The sequence below is a fragment of the Panthera tigris genome, chromosome A3, assembly GCF_018350195.1.
Source record: "Panthera tigris isolate Pti1 chromosome A3, P.tigris_Pti1_mat1.1, whole genome shotgun sequence".
NCBI classification, from domain to species: domain Eukaryota; kingdom Metazoa; phylum Chordata; class Mammalia; order Carnivora; family Felidae; genus Panthera; species Panthera tigris.
Genome location: NC_056662.1, coordinates 25513145 through 25535782, shown reverse-complemented (window position 1 = coordinate 25535782; position 22638 = coordinate 25513145). Strand labels below are relative to the sequence as shown.

General features: G+C 47.9%; 1 protein-coding gene across 5 annotated transcripts in view; it reads right to left on the bottom strand.

Annotated features, from left to right (window-relative positions):
• The window catches only part of CDK5RAP1 (CDK5 regulatory subunit associated protein 1), a 191084-nt gene that overhangs the window by 104321 nt on the left and 64125 nt on the right, over positions 1–22638 (bottom strand). For all 5 annotated transcript variants that reach the window (XM_042980607.1, XM_042980606.1, XM_042980610.1 and 2 more), the window contains 2 exons: positions 4973–5047; positions 4821–4874 (listed from right to left, as the gene is read on the bottom strand). In XM_042980607.1, coding sequence (XP_042836541.1) covers positions 4821–4874; positions 4973–5047 — 129 coding nt within the window. The remainder of the gene's footprint in view (positions 1–4820; positions 4875–4972; positions 5048–22638) is intronic.

Below are 22638 nucleotides of genomic sequence, written 5' to 3'. Positions count from 1 at the left end.
GCTTGTGCTGAGGCCCACTTGAACCCTGGAGAGCAAGAGAGGCCACGAGGCTACAGGTGCTGTGAGCGGGGATGAGACTCCAACAAAAGGGTAAGTGGGGCAGTTCGTGGGTGCAGAATTATATGCAACACCCAGCTGGAAGAGATTCCTCAGATGGGGAAACCGAGGCCCAGAAAAGGGCCTGTCAGAGGTAGTAGGTCAGGTGGACAGGAAGGATTTGAGTGGATAGGAAGGAGGTGCTGTTAACAAAGGCACAGAGAAGGGAATGGGGTCGGAAGAGGGAGAAGCGAAAAATAGGAGCTCGTGTGTTCAAAATGTAGCTCTACCTACCGTCTGTAGGACATTGAGTAAGTCATTTCACCCCTCTGGGCTTCAGTTTCCCCACCTGTCTAATGGGGACAGTAATAGTTCCCATCTCACGGCACCGCTGTAAGGTCGAAATGAGATTGTGCACATAAGTGTTCAGCACTGCCTAGCACATAGTGAGCCTGTGGTATCGGTTATAGCTATAATCGGTTGTTGGTCAGAGAAGCTGTTCGCACTGAATTTCTCCTTCCTCCTTCCTTTTTCTGAAGCTTGTGACGCCCTGCAGCCCAGGCCAGAGACCCCGAAGGCCTGACCACCTGACCCCCCAACCCCTTCCAAAATTAGCCCAAGGCAGCATGGCAGACCTCGCTTTTGGGCTAGAAGTCTACAATGACATCCTGTCCTGCCTCTACACCAGCAAGGAGATCCACGTGGACCCCCAGGACTCCAAAGTGAGTGCTCAAGAAAGGGGAGTATATAACTTTATTGCTTTGCTTTTCACATGAAGAAACCAAGATCCAGCTGGCAGAAGTGCCTTTCTGGGGGACCTAGGTAAGTCACTTCCTCTCTCTGGACCTCCCTGGAGAACTCCTCTTCAGCCCTCAGAACCCAGCATGGAAATCCCCTCCTCTAGGAAGTCTTCCTTGAACACCCAGGTCCCTTTATTGCTCCTCTCTTCATAACACTTATCCATTCACTCATGCCACAAATCGCTCTTGAAGGCCTACTATGTGCTAGGCCCTGTGCACCCAGCGTCCCTGGCCTTATAAAGCTCAAAGTCAAGTGGGAGAATAGAAACTGAACAAGAAAACAGTCAGATAAATAAAATAATTTATCTTGTTTATAATAAGAGCACTGGGTCAGCAAGCGACTAGTGGAAATGACAGGGCTACCCTGGACACTCTAGTCAGTAAAGACATCTATGAGGAGGTGGCCCGAATGGTGACAAGGAGGCATACATATAGAGATCTGCAATAAGAGCAAATTGCCAGGGTCAATGAAGAGACCAATGAGGGGGAAATCCAGATACATCACTGCTTAAAAGCCCCAAGCAGCAACTCAGCACACTCTGAATAACATCCAGTCTCTTCTCTGCAACCCCCTGCCCATTTCTCCAGCTCTGTCCCCTTACCTACTCCACTCCAACCACACTGGCTGAGCTGGTGCCCACCTCAGGGCCTTTGCACCTGCTGGGCTCACTGCCTGGAACATTCTTCCTTCCACTGTTGGCCTCAGTGCAAATGTCATCTCCTCAGAGAGCCCCTCCTTGACCACCACATCTAAATATGCAGAATAGGCCTTCCCCCTCCTCGCCCCACTTCCCCTCTCTTTCTGTGCTTTTCCCTTCAAAACGCTGATCACACTGGGCATGTGTATGAGTAAAGTTACATATGCAAGGTCATATGTTGACAAATACACACACAGGTGTTTATTTATTTAACTTTGTGTGTGCACTGCCTCCCCCATTCGAGGACACAGACTACAGATGGTGAACATGTCTACAGCATGCAGTGGGTGCTCCATAAACACTGAAACACAAAACCCTAAGATCTGTGTCTAGAGGAGATCTAATGCTACTGCTCCATTTTTTTACATGAGGAAACCAGGGCCCAGATAGGGAAAGAGACTTGCCCAAGATGACCCAGCAGTGGGATCAGGAGTAGAGCCAGGTGTCCCCACGCTGGGGAGACAGTTGTAAGTGAGCACTGAGATAATTGTAGGTGAGCATTGTAATTCCATGCCCGCAGGAATTCTTACCCCAGTGGGCAAGGGTACATATGCAAGGGTGCGCTTTGTAGCTTCACTTGGGATAGGGCAAAAAATAAAGTTAACCTAGGTGTTCATCAATGACAAATTGGTAAAAAGGAGTCTGGTTATGGTCATACAGGGTGGAATACTATGCAGCTGTCAAAAAGAATGGCGTTGGTGGAATGCAAACTGGGGCAGCCACTCTGGAAAACAGTATGGAGGTTCCTCAAAAAATTAAAACTAGAACTACCCTATGACCCAGCAATTGCACTACTAGGTATTTATCCAAAGAATACAGTGTGCCGTTTCGAAGGGGCACATGCACCCCAATGTTTATAGCAGTGCTGTTGACAATAGCCAAAGTATGGAAAGGGCCCAAGTGTCCATCGACAGATGAATGGTTAAAGAAGATGTGGTATATATATACAATGGAGTATTACGCGGCAATCAAAAAGGATGAAATCTTGCCATTTGTAACTACGTGGATAGAACTGGAGGTATTATGCTAAGCAAAATCAGTCAGTCAGAAAAAGACAAATATCCTATGACTTCACTCATATGTGGAATTTAAGATACAAAACAGATGAACACAAGGGAAAGGAAGCAAAAATAATATAAAAACAGGAGGGGAGACAAAACATAAGAGACTCTTAAATATAGAGAACAAATTGAAGGTTGCTGGAGGGGTTGTGGGGGGGGATCGGCTAAATGGGCAAGGGGCATTAAGGAACACACTTGTTGGGATGAGCCTTGGGTGTTATACGTAGGGGGTGAATCACTATTCTATTCCTGAAATTATTATTGCACTATATGCTAACTAACTTAGATGTAAATTAAAAAATAAAAATACAAGTAAAGAATTCAGGGGGAAAAAAAGAATGGGGTTGGTTCTATATGTACTGATACTGAGAGAAAAAAAAAAATAAGGCGCAGGACTGCATGGTGAGAATATTCTCTACTATGCATGTTTATATGTGTGTAGAAAACAGGATGTACTCCCAAATGCCAACACTGGTTACCCCTGAAAATAGGATTTGGAGGAAAAGGGGAAGAGGTGTTGGTGTAGACTTGTCCCCTTTATACGTTTTTGTACTGCTTTCCATCATGATTTATGATTTTCAGGAACCAATGGAGTATGGCTAGATGGATAGAAATATAATGAAGCAAGTATAGGAAAATGTTAACTGAAGAATCTAGGTGATAAGTATACAAATGTTGAAATCCTTTCAACTCTGCTACATGTGCGGAAATTTTCACAGTAAAACATGGAAAGGGAAAATCACTGAAACAATAAAGTTAACCTTTCCGGATAAATCATGGTGAGAAACCAGGTGGAAGTCTCCTCCGATGTCAACGTCGACTACGCAGTGCATTCAGCTGGAAGCAATTACACCTCACTGAACCCCAATGACACCCCTGAAACTGCTCAGAACAGAGCTACGGGATTCTAAAGGCCAACACGCGGTTTGCCCTTTTTCCAGGCTGCCGACCTCATTGAACTGTTGTCACTGAGAGAGCTGGAGCGGGAGCCCAAGGTGGGTGTGTCACCGGCTTCCCCTCCCGCACCAGGGCCAGGATCTCAGGAAAGAGTCTGGGATGGGGGCAGGATTGGGCCACGTAAGCATGTTCCATTTGGCCAGAGTTTCCTACTGTGGACTCCAAAAACCACTGCACCTATTCCACTGGTGCTGTGAGGGTTGGGGGGGTTGGTTCAAGTAAGGCACTTAGCTCATCGCCCCGCCCAGGTGCCCATGGCCAGGAGGCTGGCGTTATGACTCACTACTGAACGGGCCCCTGCCCCTGCTAAGGCAGCCAGATGTGCACACGGAGACAACAGCGAGCAGTGACTATGTGCCAGGCTCCTCCACCTGCGTCAACATAATCCTCAGATTCCCCGCACTTCAGCCCATTTTCCTATGTGAGCAAACTGAGGCACAGAAAGGTGAATCCAGTTGCTCAAGCTCATATCACTCAGTCAGTGGCAGAAGCAGGATTTGAAGCCAGTCCTGGACTCCAAAATCCATGCTCAGTGTCCTTTCTCCAAAGGCTCTTAGAACATGGCATCGGATGAACAGTAATAGAAAACAACAGCATTACTAGGTGCTGGGCTCTATTCTAAGTACTCCACATGAATGAATTCATCTAATCCCCACAACAACCTTGTGGAGTAGGAACGATTATTCTCATTTACCAACTAGGAAAACAGAGAGATTAAGAGACTTGTCTCAGGCCACACAGCTTACAAGCGGTGGAGCTGGGATTCTTGCTCCAACATTTATGTTCTTACCTGCCATGCACGCCCAGGAAGCAGAGGATGTAATCTCACCTTAAAGGAGCTCAAGGAGGTTAAGTAAACTTCCCAAGGTCAAGGTCATGCAGCAAGTTGCTGCAGAGCTAGAATGAAACTTCAGACACCCTGGCTCCTAAGACGATCTTGTTCCCATTCTTCCAAGCCGGGAACTAAGGAACTCCATTCTCTGTACCTGCCTGCACCTTTTCTGCTTTAACCTCATTCAGACTTCCAAGCAGTCCAGAGGAACTGTGAGACTGACCATCAGTACCCCCGACCCTCCCACCGTCCACATTGATGGCCACACAGCCACCGTCACCCAGCCGGGCTCGCTGGTCCTGCTGGGGACCAGCAACACCTCCTCTGTCTCACTTTCCTGGGTGAGTAAGCCTTGAAATTATTTGTTCCTCAGGGGGCCTGGGTCCACTTGGGGGCCCCTCCGGGACTGGGTGACTGAGGCAGCTGCAAAACTCACCATTGTGTTGCCTGCTAATATTCGATCGGTCCACACCCAGATAGATGCATGCACCTGTTGTCAAAACATTACAATTAACACTTGCTCCCCTGTGTGGCTCCCAGTGCTCCCCAAAGACCTCCTCAACAACTAAAGGGTTTTGCCTCCAATACCTTCTGCTCAGTGCCTTGTAGGTAGTTGTTAAGTCTTCTGCCTTCCCTGGACATGGCTGCCTCAAAAGCCCTTGTCTGCAAAACCAGGAGAAAGATCAGAAAAACAGTTCATAAGAGGCTAAACATATCTGTGTTGTCTACTCTATTTCTGGGGAAACACAGCTTCCCCCAAAGTTTCAACTTCTCTCTTCTGAGCCCCCTTGGGATTCCTATTTCCCATTCCACAGACCTTAAAATTGGGAAGGTACCTCAGACATATGGGGGGTGGGGGACCCCCCCCAATAGGCAAGCCCAGCAGCATCCAGTACACACACAGGACCCTAGAATCTTAGTTGGCATGACTCTGTGGTCAAGAAATTTGTCATCTCTGACTGGTAGTAAGAACGATTTCCGGTCTATAAGGTGACTGTGTGACTTACGAAGGCCAATAGACAACCCCCTCAAAACCAAGGAGTCCTCTGGCTTCCAGCAACAGTGACTCAATGGCCAAATGACTCATTGCAAAAGGCTTTCCCTTCCCTGGGCTGAGCCTCCCTGCGTTGTGCCCAGCCCCAGCCTCCCCTGGCCTCCAGGAAGACCTGACACCATGAGTGCCCTCTCCCACAGCACCACCCACACACATGGTCTGAACACACATGACCAGCATCTGGGGCAGCAGGGAAAGGACCAGTGAGAGGGGCCAGCCCTGGACAAGCATTCACGGGAGTCGGGGTGAAGGGTATCCCTCTGGCTGGAACATAATTTCCTCTCCTCTTCTGACCTAATTTCAACTCCCATAGAATCTCCTTTCAAAGGCTGTGTTTTCCTCGAGAAATCAGGAATTAAAACTCCAGTTCACTCCAAGCAGGTAATGTTTTTTTGGTTTTGCATGTTCAGAAGAAATAAGAATGACTGGCAGAGAAGTAGGCGGGGGTGGGGGGGGTGGTCAAGGGGTGCATTTCCATGCCTGCTGTCAGCACAGGGAGTAGTGGATAAGAGGGAGGGAGGAAAAGAGGGAGGGGGTGTTGTAACTGGAGCTCACTGACCATTGCACCCCCAAGCAGCTGCCGTGATCTGAAAGGGTGATCTCTTTTCTCTGGTAGCACCACAGTCACCCTGGGCCCTTATCCCGCCGGCCTTGCAAAGCAGGTGAGTCTCTCCTAAACTTTGGCCTCTCCATGGTCCTGAAGGACCCATCAGCAGGCCCAGAAAAAGGCCCTGAGTCACTGATGTAGGAAGTTGAAAGCCTCACTCACTTTCTTATCACTGATCTCATCTTGCCCTGGAGTCCCCACACCCCCTGGGGTCAGGGGAGCCCCCAGAACTTAAACTTGTCCACTTCATTCTTTCAAACACTTAACAAATACCTACTGAGCACCTATGATGTGCCCAGACTTGACTTAGGTACTTGGGATATGTCAGTGAACAAAGCAAAGGACCCTGCCCTCATGGAACGTACATTCTAGCAGGGTGAGGTCAGATAAGAAGCAATGAGCAGAGTAAAACTGTAGACTATGTACACAAGTGATCATACTGTGGAAAAGAAAAAGTAGGAAGAGGGGATGTGCATCAGGAGTGCAGGTGAAGGTAAAACTAAAAAGGAAGGTTGGGGAAGGCCTCACTGAGAAGGTAAGTGTTTGAGAAAAGACTGGAGGAGGTGAGGGAGAGCGCTGTGGGGACATGGCAAAGAGAGGCCCCAAGGCCCCAAGGCAGAGAGGGGTGTGCCCCTGGTTCAGGGAACAACGAGGGGGCCAGGGTAGCTGGATCAGAGGGATTGAGGGGAGGTTGTAGAGTGAGTAGAGCCTACTAGTGGGAAGCTGGCTCTTCCAGAGTGAGATAAAAGCTGATGGAACACAGAAGGAGCAGTCTGGAGGGGCCTGGAGTGGAGGCAGGTAGGCCATTGAGCAGACTGGTAGAACAATGCAGAGGCTTGATGAGGCAGGTGGCAGCCAGGGCAGTGGCCGGGTGCAGGACATATTCCCGATAGGACTTCCTGCTGGAGTAGATGTGGGAAAGGACTGAGAGAGGTATCCAGGATGATGCCCAGATTTTTAAGGGCACCTCCTCCTCTATAGGATGAAAACAGCCTCCTTTGAGAGAACATTCCGTTTGCACCCCCAACATGGCTGTGTGTCTCCTCTCTGGGTTTCTACTCCCCTGGGATTCCCAGCATAGCATCCTGAGCCACCTGTGCCACCTGGGTCCCCATGTAGCAGTGAGGCGTTTCTGCTATAGTGTGACGTGTCTGGGCCCTCCCTAGCCTTGGGGCACTGGTTCCACCATCCTTCGCTTCCACAAGACTGTGAACCTCATGGGCCAGTCCTTAATGGGGGAAGGCTGCAAGATGGAAAAACAACAAAATGAAAGGGCTGAACATGTATCGGGAAACACTTCAGAATGATTAGCCCTGCTATATTAGGCCTTGCTCTGGCCTTACTTGCATAGAATCCCAGCCTTGAAAGGTCCTGAAGATCATCCTCCCAGGTCAGGGATCCCTTCTGTGACATCATCAGAGGGCAGTTATCCAGACCAGGGCTGCTGTGTATGGTTGCACAGGTTGTGCAGTGTACAAGCCACCCACATCATAGATAATTATGAATATGTTTATAACAGTGTCCCAATACATGGGGAAAGAGTCTTAAAGAAAGGGAGTCCTTTTCCAATCTCTCCAAATGGGTTGGAGCAGCTCTGATCAACCTCTTGAACTGCATGAACATCCCTAGTAACAGGAGGTTTGCTATCTCAGTGAGACAATTCCTGCCCCATCACCAGACAGGTCTCAGCATTGGAGAGCTCCTCTTTGGACGGACCCAAAGTTGGTACCTGTGAAGCTCTGGCCGTGGGTTTCCTCTGGCTCAACCTATTTCCTCTTCCCCTGGGCTACCCTGCAGAGATATGAAGACAGTCCCAGTGACCTAGGATGAGGGTAACTCTTTTTCAGGCCCCTCAACTTTCCCTAGGCCCTTCACTATCTGGTCATCTGGCCCCAGTGCCCTTTAAAAATGGAGTCCCCTGGACTACTCCTGATCTCTTGTGGGCACCTGTACACTGGAGGTGCCCCATTCCCGTGGTCAGAATCTGCCAGCCCAGCCGAAGTGACCTTCCTGTTTCTTTTTCATCTGTTGTAGGAAAAACGTATGGAGGCCTTTCTCTTAGAGCTTCTGAACAGGGTATTTTTGCCCCATCACAACGGTGAGCCCCACTGGGTTTCTTCTCATGCCCATACACCATGCGGCCTGGAGCTGCATCACCTGTGTCTAGAACTCTGCGCAGACAGCTGGCTTCTGCCTTGTCCCCTGGGGTTGGCTAAGAACTGTGCTTGGGCAAGGCAGATGGAGGCAGGGTAGAGACTGAAATTTGGAGTGTGGCCAATGGGGGTGCCGGAAAGGGCCCGGGTGTGCTCCCCCCCATTCTCTGCCAGCTAGTGTACCTTGCGTGGACCCTGCTAGTACATGCAAGGTAACCAGTTCGGACCTTACGCACTTCTGAGAAATCACCCGGCTCAGCCTCCTTTTTTGCATTTGGGTTCAGTAGAATAAAATGACTTTCCCAAGGTCACACAGCAAGTCTCTGGCAGAGCTGAGCCCAGAACTCTGGCATTTCATCTCCTTTCCATGGGCTTCTCTCTATGCTCCAACTTGAGGAGTTATGTCAGGACTCCAGAGTGAGGCTAGAGGGCGAGGCTAGAGGAGCTCAAATCCTGGCTGGGCTGAAGGGTTTCGCATCATTCTGTGACCTGTGATAGCCAGGGAAAGTTCTGGGCATAAAGTGGGTAAATCTGTCCTCAAGAAGGGAGACCTATTAAAGGTGAGGAACAGCGGTGATGAAAGGCCCGGCAAGGCAGGCAGAAAAAGGGTCCGGGTGGGGAAGGATGCAACCTCACCTAGCCGGTGCCTACCACCGGCAGTTCATTCAATAAGTGTACCTTCATCCTGGACCAAAGAGACCTATGGCGAGCATCAAGATGACCCAGGAGCTAAGTCTGGTTCAAGAAGCCTACATAGTCTTGCAGAGTCTGAACATCCAGGCCTTGTGTGTTGCACAATGCCAGGGGTGCCATTCACACTGGGGTCCTGTCCAAACCTGCCCCACAAGGCAAAAAGGAGCAGGGCCAAACCCACTCAGGAAATACAGGAAAACTGGCTGCAAGAAGCAGCCTGAGGATAAGAGAATTGGCAGAGGAGAGATTCACAAAGGCCTGTGCTGCAGTCAGGATCATCTGGTCCCAACACAGACAGGATTGAAATGAGGAGGCGTCCAGAGGCTGGGAGCTGGGAGGCTGATGAGAAGGCATCTGCAGATCAGGGAACAGAAAGGACACCAGAGGCACCTGTCCCTCCTCCTCCATCCTGCTCCGCACCTAACTGGGCTGGAATACACATTGGGCCAGCAAGGGCCCCAGAGTGATGATGGGGGGCTGGGATGAGATAAGGGCTGGTCAGTGCAAAGGAGGGGGCAGGAGGGGCCCACGCCAGGCTCTCAAGTCAGAAACTCAGAAACTCAAAAGGCCAAATGGTTAGTTCTTTGAAACTCAATTTGCAAAATTCTCCAGCTTTACCATTTACCAACTTACCAAAAACTTACTCTAAGGACTACCTTTCATATATTTAATAAATGAGTATATTCATGAATATTTTCTTTGATATATTTAATGGATATTTTCTTATCATACAACCAAATCCTTAGTGTTTTAAGGTTGATTTTTCAGTTTTTACTGACTTGTTTCTAACCTTTTTCTGAGACATTTTCTGTTTCTGCCAACATTTTAGCATTTTTAGGAGGACAAACCTTGTTTCAGCAATGTTCCTCAATTAAACAAGAATGAAATTCACTAAGACGTTCCTAAGATGCCTTCAACAAACCGCACATTCCTTAAAATGCTGCTAAGAAGCCTATCTTCACAAGAATGTGTTCATAGTTCCTGCATATATTCTAGAAGAAATTGTCTCAAGATAGATTTTTAATGAATGGGTAGAAAAGCTGTTTAGGGACCCGGTTTTCTAGAGTGGGGTTGCCTGAGAGAGGATGATGTCCCCTGAGGAAGGAGAGGAGAAAGGGGATACGCCAAGTCCTTTCCCTGTTCTGAACAGTGGAGCAGCCAAGGGTCAGCTGGCCCGGGCCCTCCCCGCCCTTGCCCTGCACCCACAGACACCTCTGCTTGCCAGGGCACTGAGCTCCCCTACCCATACCTCTCACAGAGCTGCTCAGAGAACAAGACCTCCCGCTGCCCAACGTCAAGGGTATCTCCTTCGACCAGGCCCAAGTGGAGCCCTCCAAGGTAAATGCTGAGAAAAAGAGCTTCCTGAGACAGCTGGGGGAGGTCAGAGCTAGAAGGGTCTTGGAGCCCTACAGGTGCTTTGTCCCCATCCTGCAGGGGCAGAAGCTGAGGCTCAGGCAGAGGAGGCACTCAATGAGGCAAGCCTTCTACCTCCCTTATCTCACCATCTCATAGCCATCCTGGATGTTATGCCCCATATACAGATGAGGAAACTGAGGCCCCAAGGGGTTCCATGAATCCCTCAGGGAGCCAAGCCCTAGGCATCCTGAGAGCTTCAATGCCTCACATAGGTGGTCTTCACAATTAGTTCCATGAAGTCGATGCTATGATTTCTCCCATTTTACAAGAGAGGGAGCTAAAGCTCAGAAAGGCAAAGAAACTTGCCTAGCGCAGGAGAGCCAGGGTTCCAACCAGGGTTTATCTGATTTCAAAGCCTTTACCCTTAGCCAGGACCACCTACCACCCTAGAGCTCAGGTGGCCTAACCCCGCGAAAAGGGCTGTTGCCTCTGGCACCTGCTCTCTGTGAACTGCCAGAGGGTGGGAACCTGGGCCGGCACGAGGCTGGCTAAATGCCAGGGAGGTAAGATGGGGCCACAGACCACAGGGCTGAGAAAACCAGCAGAGGAACCACAGATGTGCTGCCGAGGGGGGTTGCCAGCTCTGAGTCTGCCCCAGGGGTCACCCTGCCTCCTTGGCACTTGCCCCTTCCCTCTGGAAGGTGAACCTGAGAAGAGGCAGATGGGGTTGGTGGGAAGGGGCAGAGCTTAGAGATGCCCTTCATTTCTTTGTTTCCCACCTTAACAAGATTCCCACTCTTAAATAGCAGTGCAGGAAGGGGCTCTAGGGGCAAAGCAGAGAGAGAACCACATGGAACCTGCTGGCCATGTGGTGTCAGGCAAGCCACGGCCCCTCTCTCAGCCTGCTGTCTCCGTCTGTCAAATGGAGATAAAGATAGGCGCTGGAAATCAAGGTTCCCTTCAGAAACACGAGAACTATTAGGATCACTGATTTACCCAGCCCTACTCTGACCGTTGACAGAGCGTGACCCACCACCCCAGACATAAAGTTTGAGCTTCAGGACCCTCAACTTATGCCCAGTTCTGGACCCAGGACGCCTAATTCCCGGTCCTGACATTCAGGAGACACTAGAAATCTGCTTTCAAGAACCAGATGTTACTGTGCAGGAGGGTAGGAGGAGACAGCAGCAGTTTGTCTCCTAAAACCCCAGCCCCTGGCCTGTGCTACTCCCCCATTCCACCCTCAGACCCCTCCCCTAGACCCCACCCAAGCCAGGGTGGCCCTGGTAGGAAGGGTGAGCCCAGGATGACCCTAGGTTGAGGCTGGAAGACCTACTTCAGGTAATCCAGGGGCTGGAGCTGCTCCAGAAATGATGCCACAACTCTGGGCAAGGAGGGCCAGGACAACAGGGGCCCCTCTATAGTTCTGAATGCCAAAAATGGCAAAGTGCAAGCACAGCCCAGCAGCTCTCACATAACCAGACCTATGGAGACAAGGTGGGGGTCAGGGCAGCAGGTGGGCTCATGGGTTAACTTGTCGATTCACTTCTAGGCTGCCTTGCACTGTTGTGCCAGTTACATATTACACAACTCCAAGATGCACCACTCATACAGTAGCTTATATGAACGACAGCACCTGGAGAGGGACAGTGCACAATCTGCACATCCTTACATAGCTGCCCTGACCGCTCCCTCATTCATTCGCTATCACTAATTCACTCCACTAATATATATCACCGGCTGCTCTGTGCCTGGCCATGTGCTGGATGATGCCAAGACAAAGCTATGAGTCACACCCCGTCCCTGAAACCTTCAGGAGCTCCCCTTCTGGTGGAAAAACAGATGCAGGAGCAGATGGATTCCAGCAGCATGGGTTGGGCATAGTGGGTGGGAGCAGGTGGAGGGCTCTAGCTGGATGAGAGACCCACCTCAGGGTGACCCAGCAGGATGAACCCCAATGCATCAGAAACATTAGAGGCATCTTGATACATAGGTTTTCAGAAGAGCTCCAAAGAGTGATCTGTTCCTTCCTTCACAAACATTCCCAAGACCGTTCGTCCCCTCTGCTCTAACCCCTTGTCCAGTCTGTCCCTGACTCTGCCTTCCTGCCAACAGGGAAAGTTGTGTCCTTAGGATACATAGAACCCCTCCCAAGATAGCTTGAGCCACCTCAGGGAGAGCCGGGCAGTGAGGACAGGTAGGATACCCTTCCCTGCTTCTATCCACAGGGTTATGTGCTGCTGACTGTTCCAGACGAATAGCCGGTTCTTACCGAGGGCCAGTCCCTCTCCTCAGCCACAAGTGCTCTGGACCCTTGAGAGTACAAGAGTGGCTGCTGTCACAATGGAAAATCTCAGCTGCAATAAAGATGATTCTTGCTTGAGAAAGAGTCTGGTTCTGAGTTTGCTACGGGGTTCTAGGAGATGGCAAGGCCCCCCCGAAATGCTTAATGGAAGGTTTTTCTCCCTGATAGTTCCTGTGTTCACTTGGCCCCTCAGAGAGAGATTCTGAATTCTGTATTCAGCATCTCAGGGAAGAGAGGCTCCTCAGAAAACAGAGAGGGCCTGAGCTTCAAGAGCCCACACCCTGAGACAATGGGACATAGAAAGAACACAGGGAATTTTCACATACAAGGGTTCCCTGCTCGAGAGGGAAGAAGAGGAAGGAAGCAAAAGTTTTGATGTCCCTAAGAAAGAGGGGACTCCAGGAGCCCAGAGATATTTGGGAGGCCCTGAGTGTGGAGGCAAGGGGTTAAGGGAAGAAGCCAGACCCATAAGGGTAGAGCCAGATCCAGGTGGCCGATTATGATACCACAGAGCTCCCCTGGCCCTGAAAGGTGCGACAGGCAGGAGAGTGGCTGACATGTGCCCAAGAGCAGTGCCATCGAGGGACAGAGTGAGGAGAACCCTCTCCATCAACATCCAGTCCCATGTGGCCCAGGCAGGGCAGGGTGGTGAGCAGAGAAAGCCTGGGTACCAGAGGGCTTTGCAGTCAGAAATGTGAATAGTTCCATGGTTGCCAAGAGTCACAAAGCGGGAAGAGGCCTCTTCTCACACCTGGGCACCTGCCAAAGCCCATGGTGAGTTAAGCCTGCCCCCAGACAAAGGCAGATGAGGAGAAACTTCGGATTGTGATAAAATCCCCATCACGGGCAGGTCTCTGTCTTGGGAAGGAACAAGTGACCACCAGCCCAGTAACCTCAGCTGGCCTCTGGCAACTGGATGGCCGGTGGGGAGGCCCTCCTGGAGGCCAGTTCTCTGCCTACATCCCAAACCATTGAGCAGGCCTCGTGGGTCAGGTGCTGGTTCCCTGTCCTGTGGTGGGAGGATGGAGTCCAGACCAAACCTTGCTGTGAGTTCCTTACCTAACTCCCCACCTGTTTTACAAATATGAACCACAATCCCAGCCTTGAAGGAAATAAGTCTCCCAAAAACATCCCTCAGACAAGTCCTTGGGCAAGATGGCAGAACCGCCCTGCACTGTGGCCTTGCAAAGTCTCCCAGCCTTTGGTGTATATAGGATAATTTAAGATAAGGTGGAGGCTGGGAGACACTTTCCCAGAGGACAGTTGAATCCTAAGGCCAGAATTTCCCACCTGTGTGTGAGCACACTGCCTGGTGCATGGCACATACATAGTAGGTACAAAATGATGGAATGGAGACATCCTCAGGACCTTGAAGAAAGCTAGGCAGAAGGAGCAATCCAGGCAGGAGAGGCATGAGAGAGCCTGTCCTACCATGGAAGCCCCTCATTCCTCTCCCATGACTTTAACAGGTGCATCTCATTTTACAGTCTTGCAGGCACAGGCAACTTTTATCCCATTAGATTCTTACAATCACACTGAGTGGCACCAGATGGGGGGGTGCAATTACCTGCCTTTGCCCAGGCAGGGTTGCCCACGCCATTTCTGGTGCTGGAAGTCAGTGCGCTGGCTCCAAAGACCACCATCCTTCTCCCTCCACCCCAGATGGCCTCTCCTTGCCCACACCTCCATCCCAAGCCTCTTAGCTCAGCTGGGGAGCAAACAGCTCAAAACACCTCTCTCCAAGGGGCGTCTGGCTGGTTAGGTCAGTTAAGCATCCGACTTTGATTTTGGCTCAGGTCATGATCGCATGGTTGGTGAGACTGAGTGCCATGCCGTGGGGCTCTGGGCTGACAGTGGAGCCTGCTTGAGATTCTCTCTCTCTCCCGCTTTCTCTGCCTCTTCCGAGTGCGCTCTCTCTCTCTCTCTCTGTCTCAAAATAAATAAATAAACTTTAAAAAAAAAACCTACCTCGCTCATTCACCTGCTCTGGTGGACTAAAGTCTTCCCCAGTAGCATCACTCCTGAAGATCTTTTTTAAGAAAATAAGTTTCCTTATTTTATTCCTCAAATAAAAGTTTACCTGACACATAAGACAGATGACAAGAGAGGTGCTCTGATTAGAATGAGGCTGGGGGCTAAAGTTCTGGCCCTCTAGTTCTACCTTCTAACAGCAGGCACCTCTAAGGAAACTCTGCTCCGTGGAGTTAAGGCACTGAGTTACCCAGGAGGGAGGCCCCAGTGCATGAGCCATCAAAAAACAAGGAGCAGAAAAAAAACAAACAAAAAAAACCAAAAAACAAAAACCAAGGAGCAGAGCGCTAAGAGAACTGAACACAGGATGGATGGGTTTTGACAGCTAGGATAGTAACCGAAAGAATGGGGGAGGGGCATCAAGCTGGCTGAAGTGGTTGAGCTTGCTTCTCTGCTGCTCCCCTCTAGATCTCCGGGTTGTGAGTTCGAGCTCCATGTTGGGTGTAGAGATTACTTAACAAAATGAATGCAAGGAAATTCATCAGAAGAAATAAAGGGGCCCAGAAGGAAGGACACAAAAGGCTCTCACACTTCCCCACCTGCAAAGAGGCAGCACTATCCCCCAGGTGAGGGCTCCGCCTGCTCCACACATAATCCAACACCCAGTCCAGTCCTGTTGTCCTACTTTGTAAATCACTCTCAAATCCACCTGCAATACCACACTGGATAAGGCATCCACCATCTCTCACCTGGATAATTCCAACTGCCTTCCCCTTGTTCTCTCTGCTTCCACTCTGTGCCTCCAGGCTAGACCCCATGTAGCAGCCAGAAGAGACTTCAGAAGATAACCCGAATCATGTCACTCCCTGGTTAAAACCCTCTAACAGCCTCCCATCCATCGTCTTCACCACAGCCCCCAGCCTCTGCCTCCGGTGGTCTCCAGTTGTCTTCCCACCGCCCCCACCCCTCCCTAGTCAGTCACACTGGCCTTGACTTGCTCCCCACCAGATTGCTCCCTACCACAGGCTTGCGCAAGCCATTCTCTCTCCATCTTCACCCCACCCTGCATGGGATAGTTTCTTCTCATCCTTTAGATCAACTTAGAAATCATCTCATCTGAGAGGCCCTCCACCACTCCCATCTCAAACCTTCATTTCTTTCAAAACACTTAACACAACTTGTCATTATTTTATTGAATGGTCTGTTTGCTTGTTCTGTGTCTGTCTCTCCGACTACAAATTATGAGAGAGAGACCATGGCTTGTTGATGCATTCCTGAGCTTGGTACACAGTAGGTGCTTAACAAATATTTGAGGAATACATGGAAGGATGGGTGGATGGATGGATGGATGGATGGATGGATGGATGGAAGGGAGGAAGGAAGGAAAGGAGGGAGGGAGGGAAGGAAGGAAGGAGGAGAGAGGAGGGAAGGAAAGGAAGCAAAGGAGGGAGGGAAGGAGGGAGGGAAGGAGGGAAGGAGGGAGGGAGGGAGGGAGGGAAGGAAGGAGGAGAGAGGAGAGAAGGAAAGGAAGGATGTGTGGTAGATGAATGAACCCATTAGTACTAACCCAGACCCTGCTCACATCTGAGGACACACCACCGCTGGAAACCAGACAGAAGGTAGGGCCAAGAACTTCAGATTTCCATTTGCATAAAGACATATTCCATGGAGAAATAATCCTTATATGTTAGAGCAGAGCTCTTCTAGGTGATGCCTTAAGCAAACAAAACCTAGTTTGAGATAGTAGATGGAGTCAAACTGCTCTTCATTCTAGTGTACATTTATAATTCAGATATTTCACTAAATGACACTCACCGTCCCCCCACAAGAAACCCAAATGTTTGAGTTTGGCAAGAGCAAGCCAGATCTCTCATGGATCAGGAAACTTGAAAATATTCATATTCTTTGAAATGCATATGATAAATTCCCACTTCTGGAGATTTTCTAAAGAAATCCTCAGAGATTCAGAGAAAGATTTAAGGGCAAGACTTGTTGCCACAGCATTGGTTTTGTGATGAAATTTTGGGAACAGGCTACATGTCCAACAATAGACGATTTATTTTTTATGATGAATTCTTAGTAAGAAATATTGCATAGCCATTAAAAGTCACGCTTTTATTTTTTTTATGTTTATTTATTTTTTAGAGAGATTGAGACCATGACTGGGGGAGGTGCAGAGAAAGAGGGAGACAGAGGATCCAGAGAAGGCTCTGTGTTGACAACAGAGAGCCCAATGTGGGGCTCGAACTCACAAACCGTGAGATCATGACCTGAGCTGAAGTTGGATGCCAGAAGGCCCTAAAGTCATGCTTTTAAAGAGCATCTGGTGTCAAAAGAATATGCTCACAAGAACATTTAGATCCCAGATGTGAACATATATAAAGTAATTTAAAATGTTTGTTGTGATTTTCAGATGGCTTGAGTTGGTAGGATTGCAAATGATTTTCATTTTCTTCTTAATATCTTTTCCAAACGTTTTATGATGAACATGGTTGACTTTTATCATTAGGGGAAAAAATGTTCACATTCATTCAATAAATAGGGTATCAAGCATCTACTCTGCCATGTGAGCAAAACAAAGCAAGAATGGTTTATGCCTCATGACACTTGTGAGAGAGATGACATTCAACAATTCAGCCAACAAAGAGACACATAACTGCAAATTCCAGTTATGGCTAAGAGGAAACCTACAGGGGGGTACTAGGAGAGAGCATAATGCCGGGGCAGTCTGATTTCAATGAGGTGTCAGGGAAGGCTTCTTGGAGAAGATATATGAGCTGAGACCTGCAGGATGAGTAAGTTAAGCAAAATGTGGAGGAAAGGGATCTAGGCCATGGGACCAGAATGTACAAAGGTCCTGAGATGGGAACAAGCTAGGTACACCCAAGAAACTGAAAGAAAGCCAGTGTAGCTAAAGGGATTAGCAAGAAGTGTTAGAGAGGCAGACAGGAGTCAAACCAGACAGAGGCGGACAGGAGCCAAACCAGGGCCAAAAATAAAGGTGTTACAGTGTGCAACAGTGAATTATTGATGAGTATTAAGCAAGAGAGCTATGTGATCTGAATTACGTCACATATTTTTAAGAAAAAAAGAGACTGAACCAGAGCTTCAAAGCTACAGATCCATAGAGCCTCGGGAGGAAATCCAGCGACTGTTTTAGCAGGAGAAGTCAGAGGATTCATCCTGAGCCCATCCAAATTGACCACCTGAGGGAGCCCATATCTGCCCAACGCCAGTCTGAAAAGGAGTAGAGATAGGAGAAAGGAGGGCTGAAGACGGAAGGAACTCTGGCCTCATGTATGGCTGTCACTTTAAACACTCAGAGCCACTTTCTAATCTGATTCCTATAACCATTACATAACCGAAGGCAAGGACATGTAAGCCTATTTGACAAACAGAGAAACTGAGAAGTTGGCCCATTCATTTGTTCATTCATTAATTTGTCCAACATTTACTACCCACTGAGTGGAGACAAAAATGTACAAGGTAAGTAAGACATGCCCCAGCCCTCAAGAATCTCATGGGCTAAGGGAACAAGAAGATAAATGACATGTCCTAAGTCAAGGCTTTGGCTTCAGGCACATCCTGGGCTTGAATTCCAACCTGTCACTTCTGTGGAAAAGTCACTTAACTTCTGAGCCACAGTTTCTTCATCTCTAAATGGAGACATGGGTGATGGTGGTGATGCTGCTGTTGATGATGGTGGTAACAGGTCGTCGTAAGGGCAGAAAGTATTTTCTGAGTGCGCACTAGTTAGGGGTTTGGTGGTTGTGGTCACAGCCTATGACTCAAGGTTCAGTGTGATTTCCATGACATGACCCTTCTCTCTTTCTCAGGCCAACCTAATGCCCCCCAGTGTAAAACCCAAGCTGGCTGAATCCATGGGCAAATGTCACCATAGTGACACCTGCAGCTATATGTGGAGTCAAATTATTGCACTTCCAGAATAGGATGCCTACTAGCAGCAATGTATAGCCAGTGATGGCAAAGTCAGGACAGGTGCTCAGAGGGAGAGCAGCAAAGACAAGGTGTCTGTCAGCTACTTGCCCCCCTGGGGATAGTGAAAAGCTCCTCTCAGCATAGATACACTCAACTCTGGCCTACAAAGTGGAGACCACAGGCCTGACACTGGACAGTGCCACCTGTGGAGCAACTGGGTAAAACAAAGAACAGAGTCGACACACAGACATTAGCAAACGTGTCCTGGAGGTAAATACTTCGTCTTTTGAAACCTCTTATGCATTTGTGACAAGGTATATTCACAAATACAGTTGCAGTAGAATGTATCAAGAAAACTCTATCCTTCTACCAAAAAATGAAAACTCAGAGTAACATTAAAACATCTCTATATCTGCCCTTATTTTGGTAAAAGCACTATAAAGGATCCTTTTTTTTTTTTTGTAAAGAAACAATAAAAAAATACATATTTTCTTATTGCAAACAAGGTATGAATAGTTGCCAAAATCTAGGGGAAATCTAGGGAAATTATATAAAACCTGAGAGAGAGGTGGGTGAAAAAAACTGAAAATGGCCGATGCAACAGTAAAAAAGTCATGATGATGGTGATGATAGTAAATTATGGAATACTCACATATGCTAAATTTGATGCTAATCTTGTAACATATTTCATCTCGCTTAACCCTCATGACAATCCTATATAGGTATAATACTATCCCTACTTTATGGATGAGGAAACTAAGACACAGAAAAGTTGGATAATGCCCAAGACCAAACACCAGTAGGTAGATGAACCAAGACTCACACCCAAAGCCTGTACACAAAAACCTTGTCGCCTCCTAAAACAATGATTCTTTGCCTTTGATAACTCACAAAGCCCACTGAAAATCTCATAAGAGACATGTATCCTAAGAAATGAAAACTGACCCAAATTTTACAAGCAATTTAAGAGTATGCAGGGATACAAGTTCCCTGCAGGAGGTCCCTGTGAATTCCTGTTATTGACCAAGATCTGAGATTGATTATACCAGAGGAGGAAACTGAGGCAAGACCACTGAGTTCCAGGGATCAGAAAAATATAGACAAGCATATAAATGTGTGCACAGGTGTGTATATATCACTAAAGAAACACCTGTGAAAGGTCAAAATCCTGATACTCGTCAGCAGGACATGCACAGCTCAGCCACATCTATGGAGACATCCTCACACAGAGGCCATTAAGAATTAGTACCTGCCTTATCATCTGCAATTGTGATCTCAGCCAAGCCTTGGCCAGCCTTGAAAGGGTCCTCTCTTTCAAGAGTCAGCAGGTCAAATCACTTAGGGCTTGGGAACAAGCAGGCCATTTGCCCAGTGTGATAAGCCACCGTGAGTGAAAGAGCTTCCCATAGATTGTGGATTAGCAGAATCCAATGACTGCCCCACCTCCAAAGGTTGAAGGAGAGAAAGACAAAGAATGGGGAGGCCCCAAGGGCCATCAGGGACTGCATCCGGGATGTGCCCTTTCCCAACCCGTGGAGTTGGAGTCATTCATTGGGTCCAGAGAACCACTGGAGGAAGTAAAATCAAGGGCCACATCCACCAACCGATGTCACAATTTTTGCCTAAAAGATGACTCCATTTCCCTCAGATGCCCAAGAAAAATAAGACCCAAGGCAGCTGGGTTTTGTCTTCTACTTATCATATATAAAACTCTATGTTCTGCCTTTTGAGAAAAGGTCAACTGTCATTTGTTCTTTGCACCTGACATTTCAGCAAAGCCCCAAATGGAACATTTGGCAAATGAAACTATAGCTGAGATTCACAGTATGGGAACTCCCATGGGGTTGAAGAGGGTCCTACAGCAAACATGCTGAGCTTGCTTCAGGGCAGGGATCCGGAATAATTCTGGACTAAGCTTCGGGTAGAGAGAGGTAGGAGATGATTTTGACTAACCAACCCCTTAGTCAAAATTATCTCCCTCTCCCATATTCTTGCACTGTAAAGCTGTAGTAACACCACAGGCTGATCATATAGGATGTACAAAATCACAAAATTTCAAGTGGTAGGAACCTAACAGATGACTAGGCTTTCTCTGAAATAGAGGCCAGAGGCCCAGAGAACAGTCTCTAAAGTTTTAGGAGCCATTAAATGAGATGACAGATGAGAAAGAGCCTAGAATTCTTGAATACAAATGAGCACCACTATTCAAGTTTCATTCCAAGTGCGATTAGGGAAAGGAAAGGGGACTGAGCAAATTTTATAACTCCCATGCCTAAAATCCCCCAGACATGCCTTCATGCTCTTACCCACTGCAGACACTGTGTATATTCCAACCTTCCTACTTCCATCACTTCTCCCTGAAATCTTTGCAAGTTTGGATGCTTCTAACTGCACACATTTCATATAAAATGTCACTTGACCAGAAGTCTGTCCGTAAACACCCTTTCCGGAGGGATCCCATCCCCTCTCCCTCAGATCCCCACCCTAGCACTGGTCAATGCTGAGTGCCAACCATGGCCAGGGCATGGCACTGGCACCATAAAGGACTCTCACTGGGTTGGCACCTGCCAGCCTTAAACACCCCTCTACTCTTGCCATTCACCCAGTACCCACCTGACTCAAAGATAACAGGCTTGTGAAGGTTTAAAATAAGGAAGGGACAGATACTTGGCCTGGCTGCATCTCCAAAAAAGTTCCAAGCACCTTGAACATCTCTCAGAAAGACGCTGACAAATGTCACAACCATTAGCAGGTGTTGATCTTGGAAGTCAGCCTATATCATGCCACCCTTATCAGCACACTTGGATCACGTCCCTGCATGTCTGACAACTTCTGCGAGAGACACTGGTCTATAAAATGAGATGTAGCTTTCCTCTGACAGTTCACAAGCAAGAGCAAGAGGGGAGGCAGCTTCCAAAAACGTTCTCCCATCAACATCGACCCATCAGTGTTGGACAAGGTAAGAACTTGCTACATCAAAATTCATGAAAGAGGGGTGCCTGGGTGGCTCAGTTGGTTACGTGTCCAACTCTTGATTTCAGCTCAGGTCATGATCTCACGGTTCGTGGGATGAAGCCCCACGTCCAGCTCTGCATTGACAGTGAGGAACCTGCTTAGAATTTTCTCTCTCTCTCTCTCTCTCTCTGTCCTTCCTGCTCTCACTCTCTCTCTCAAAATAAATAAACAGTTTTAAAACTTCATGAAAGAGAAATTCAAAACTCTGAGGCAGAAACAAGCATAGGACAGTTTAAGAAAGGAGAACTACTTAGGGTTTTGCATTTAGAATCTCTTTAGCAATGTCCCTCCCTACTGAAATGCACAGCACTGTACCTAGAGTGGTAGGCGTTAACAATTTCCTGGTATGTAACTTCTTTTAAAAATGGGGATCTCTTGGGGTACCTGGCTGGCTCAGTTCTTGGAGTTGTGAGTTTAAGTCCCACATTGGGTATAGAGATTACTTAAAAATAAAATCTTTTTTAAAAAATGGAGGATCTTAAATGTCCATCAACAGATGAATGGATAAAGATGACATGCATGTATGTATGTGTATGTGTGTGTGCACACACACACATACACATACACATACACACACACACATACACATACATACATACATACATACATACACATAATGGAGTATTACTCAGCAATCAAAAAGAATGAAATCTTGCCATTTCCAAGTATGTGGATGGAACTAGAGGGTATTGTGCTAAGCAAAATTAGTCAGTCAGAGAAAGACAAATATCATAGGAGTTCACTCATATGAGGACTTTAAGATACAAAACAGATGAACAGAAGGGAAGGGAAGCAAAAATAATATAAAAACAGGGAGGGGGACAAACCAGAAGAGACTCATAAATATGGAGAACAAACAGGGTTACTGGAGGGGTTGTGGGAGGGGGGATGGGCTAAATGGGTAAGGGGCATTAAGGAATCTACTCCTGAAATCATTGCTTCATGATATGCTAACTTGGATATAAATTTAAAAATTAATTAATTAATTTTTTAAAATGGGGGATCTTTCCTGAGATTTTTTAATGATTCCATTCAAGACAACATCTAATAATGCTGCCACAAATTCAGTCACGGGCAGAGAATTTTATTATTTTTTCCCTCACAGAACACTTAAAGTCACCTTTACACTAAATTCCAATTTCTCACAGGTAAGGGTAAAAT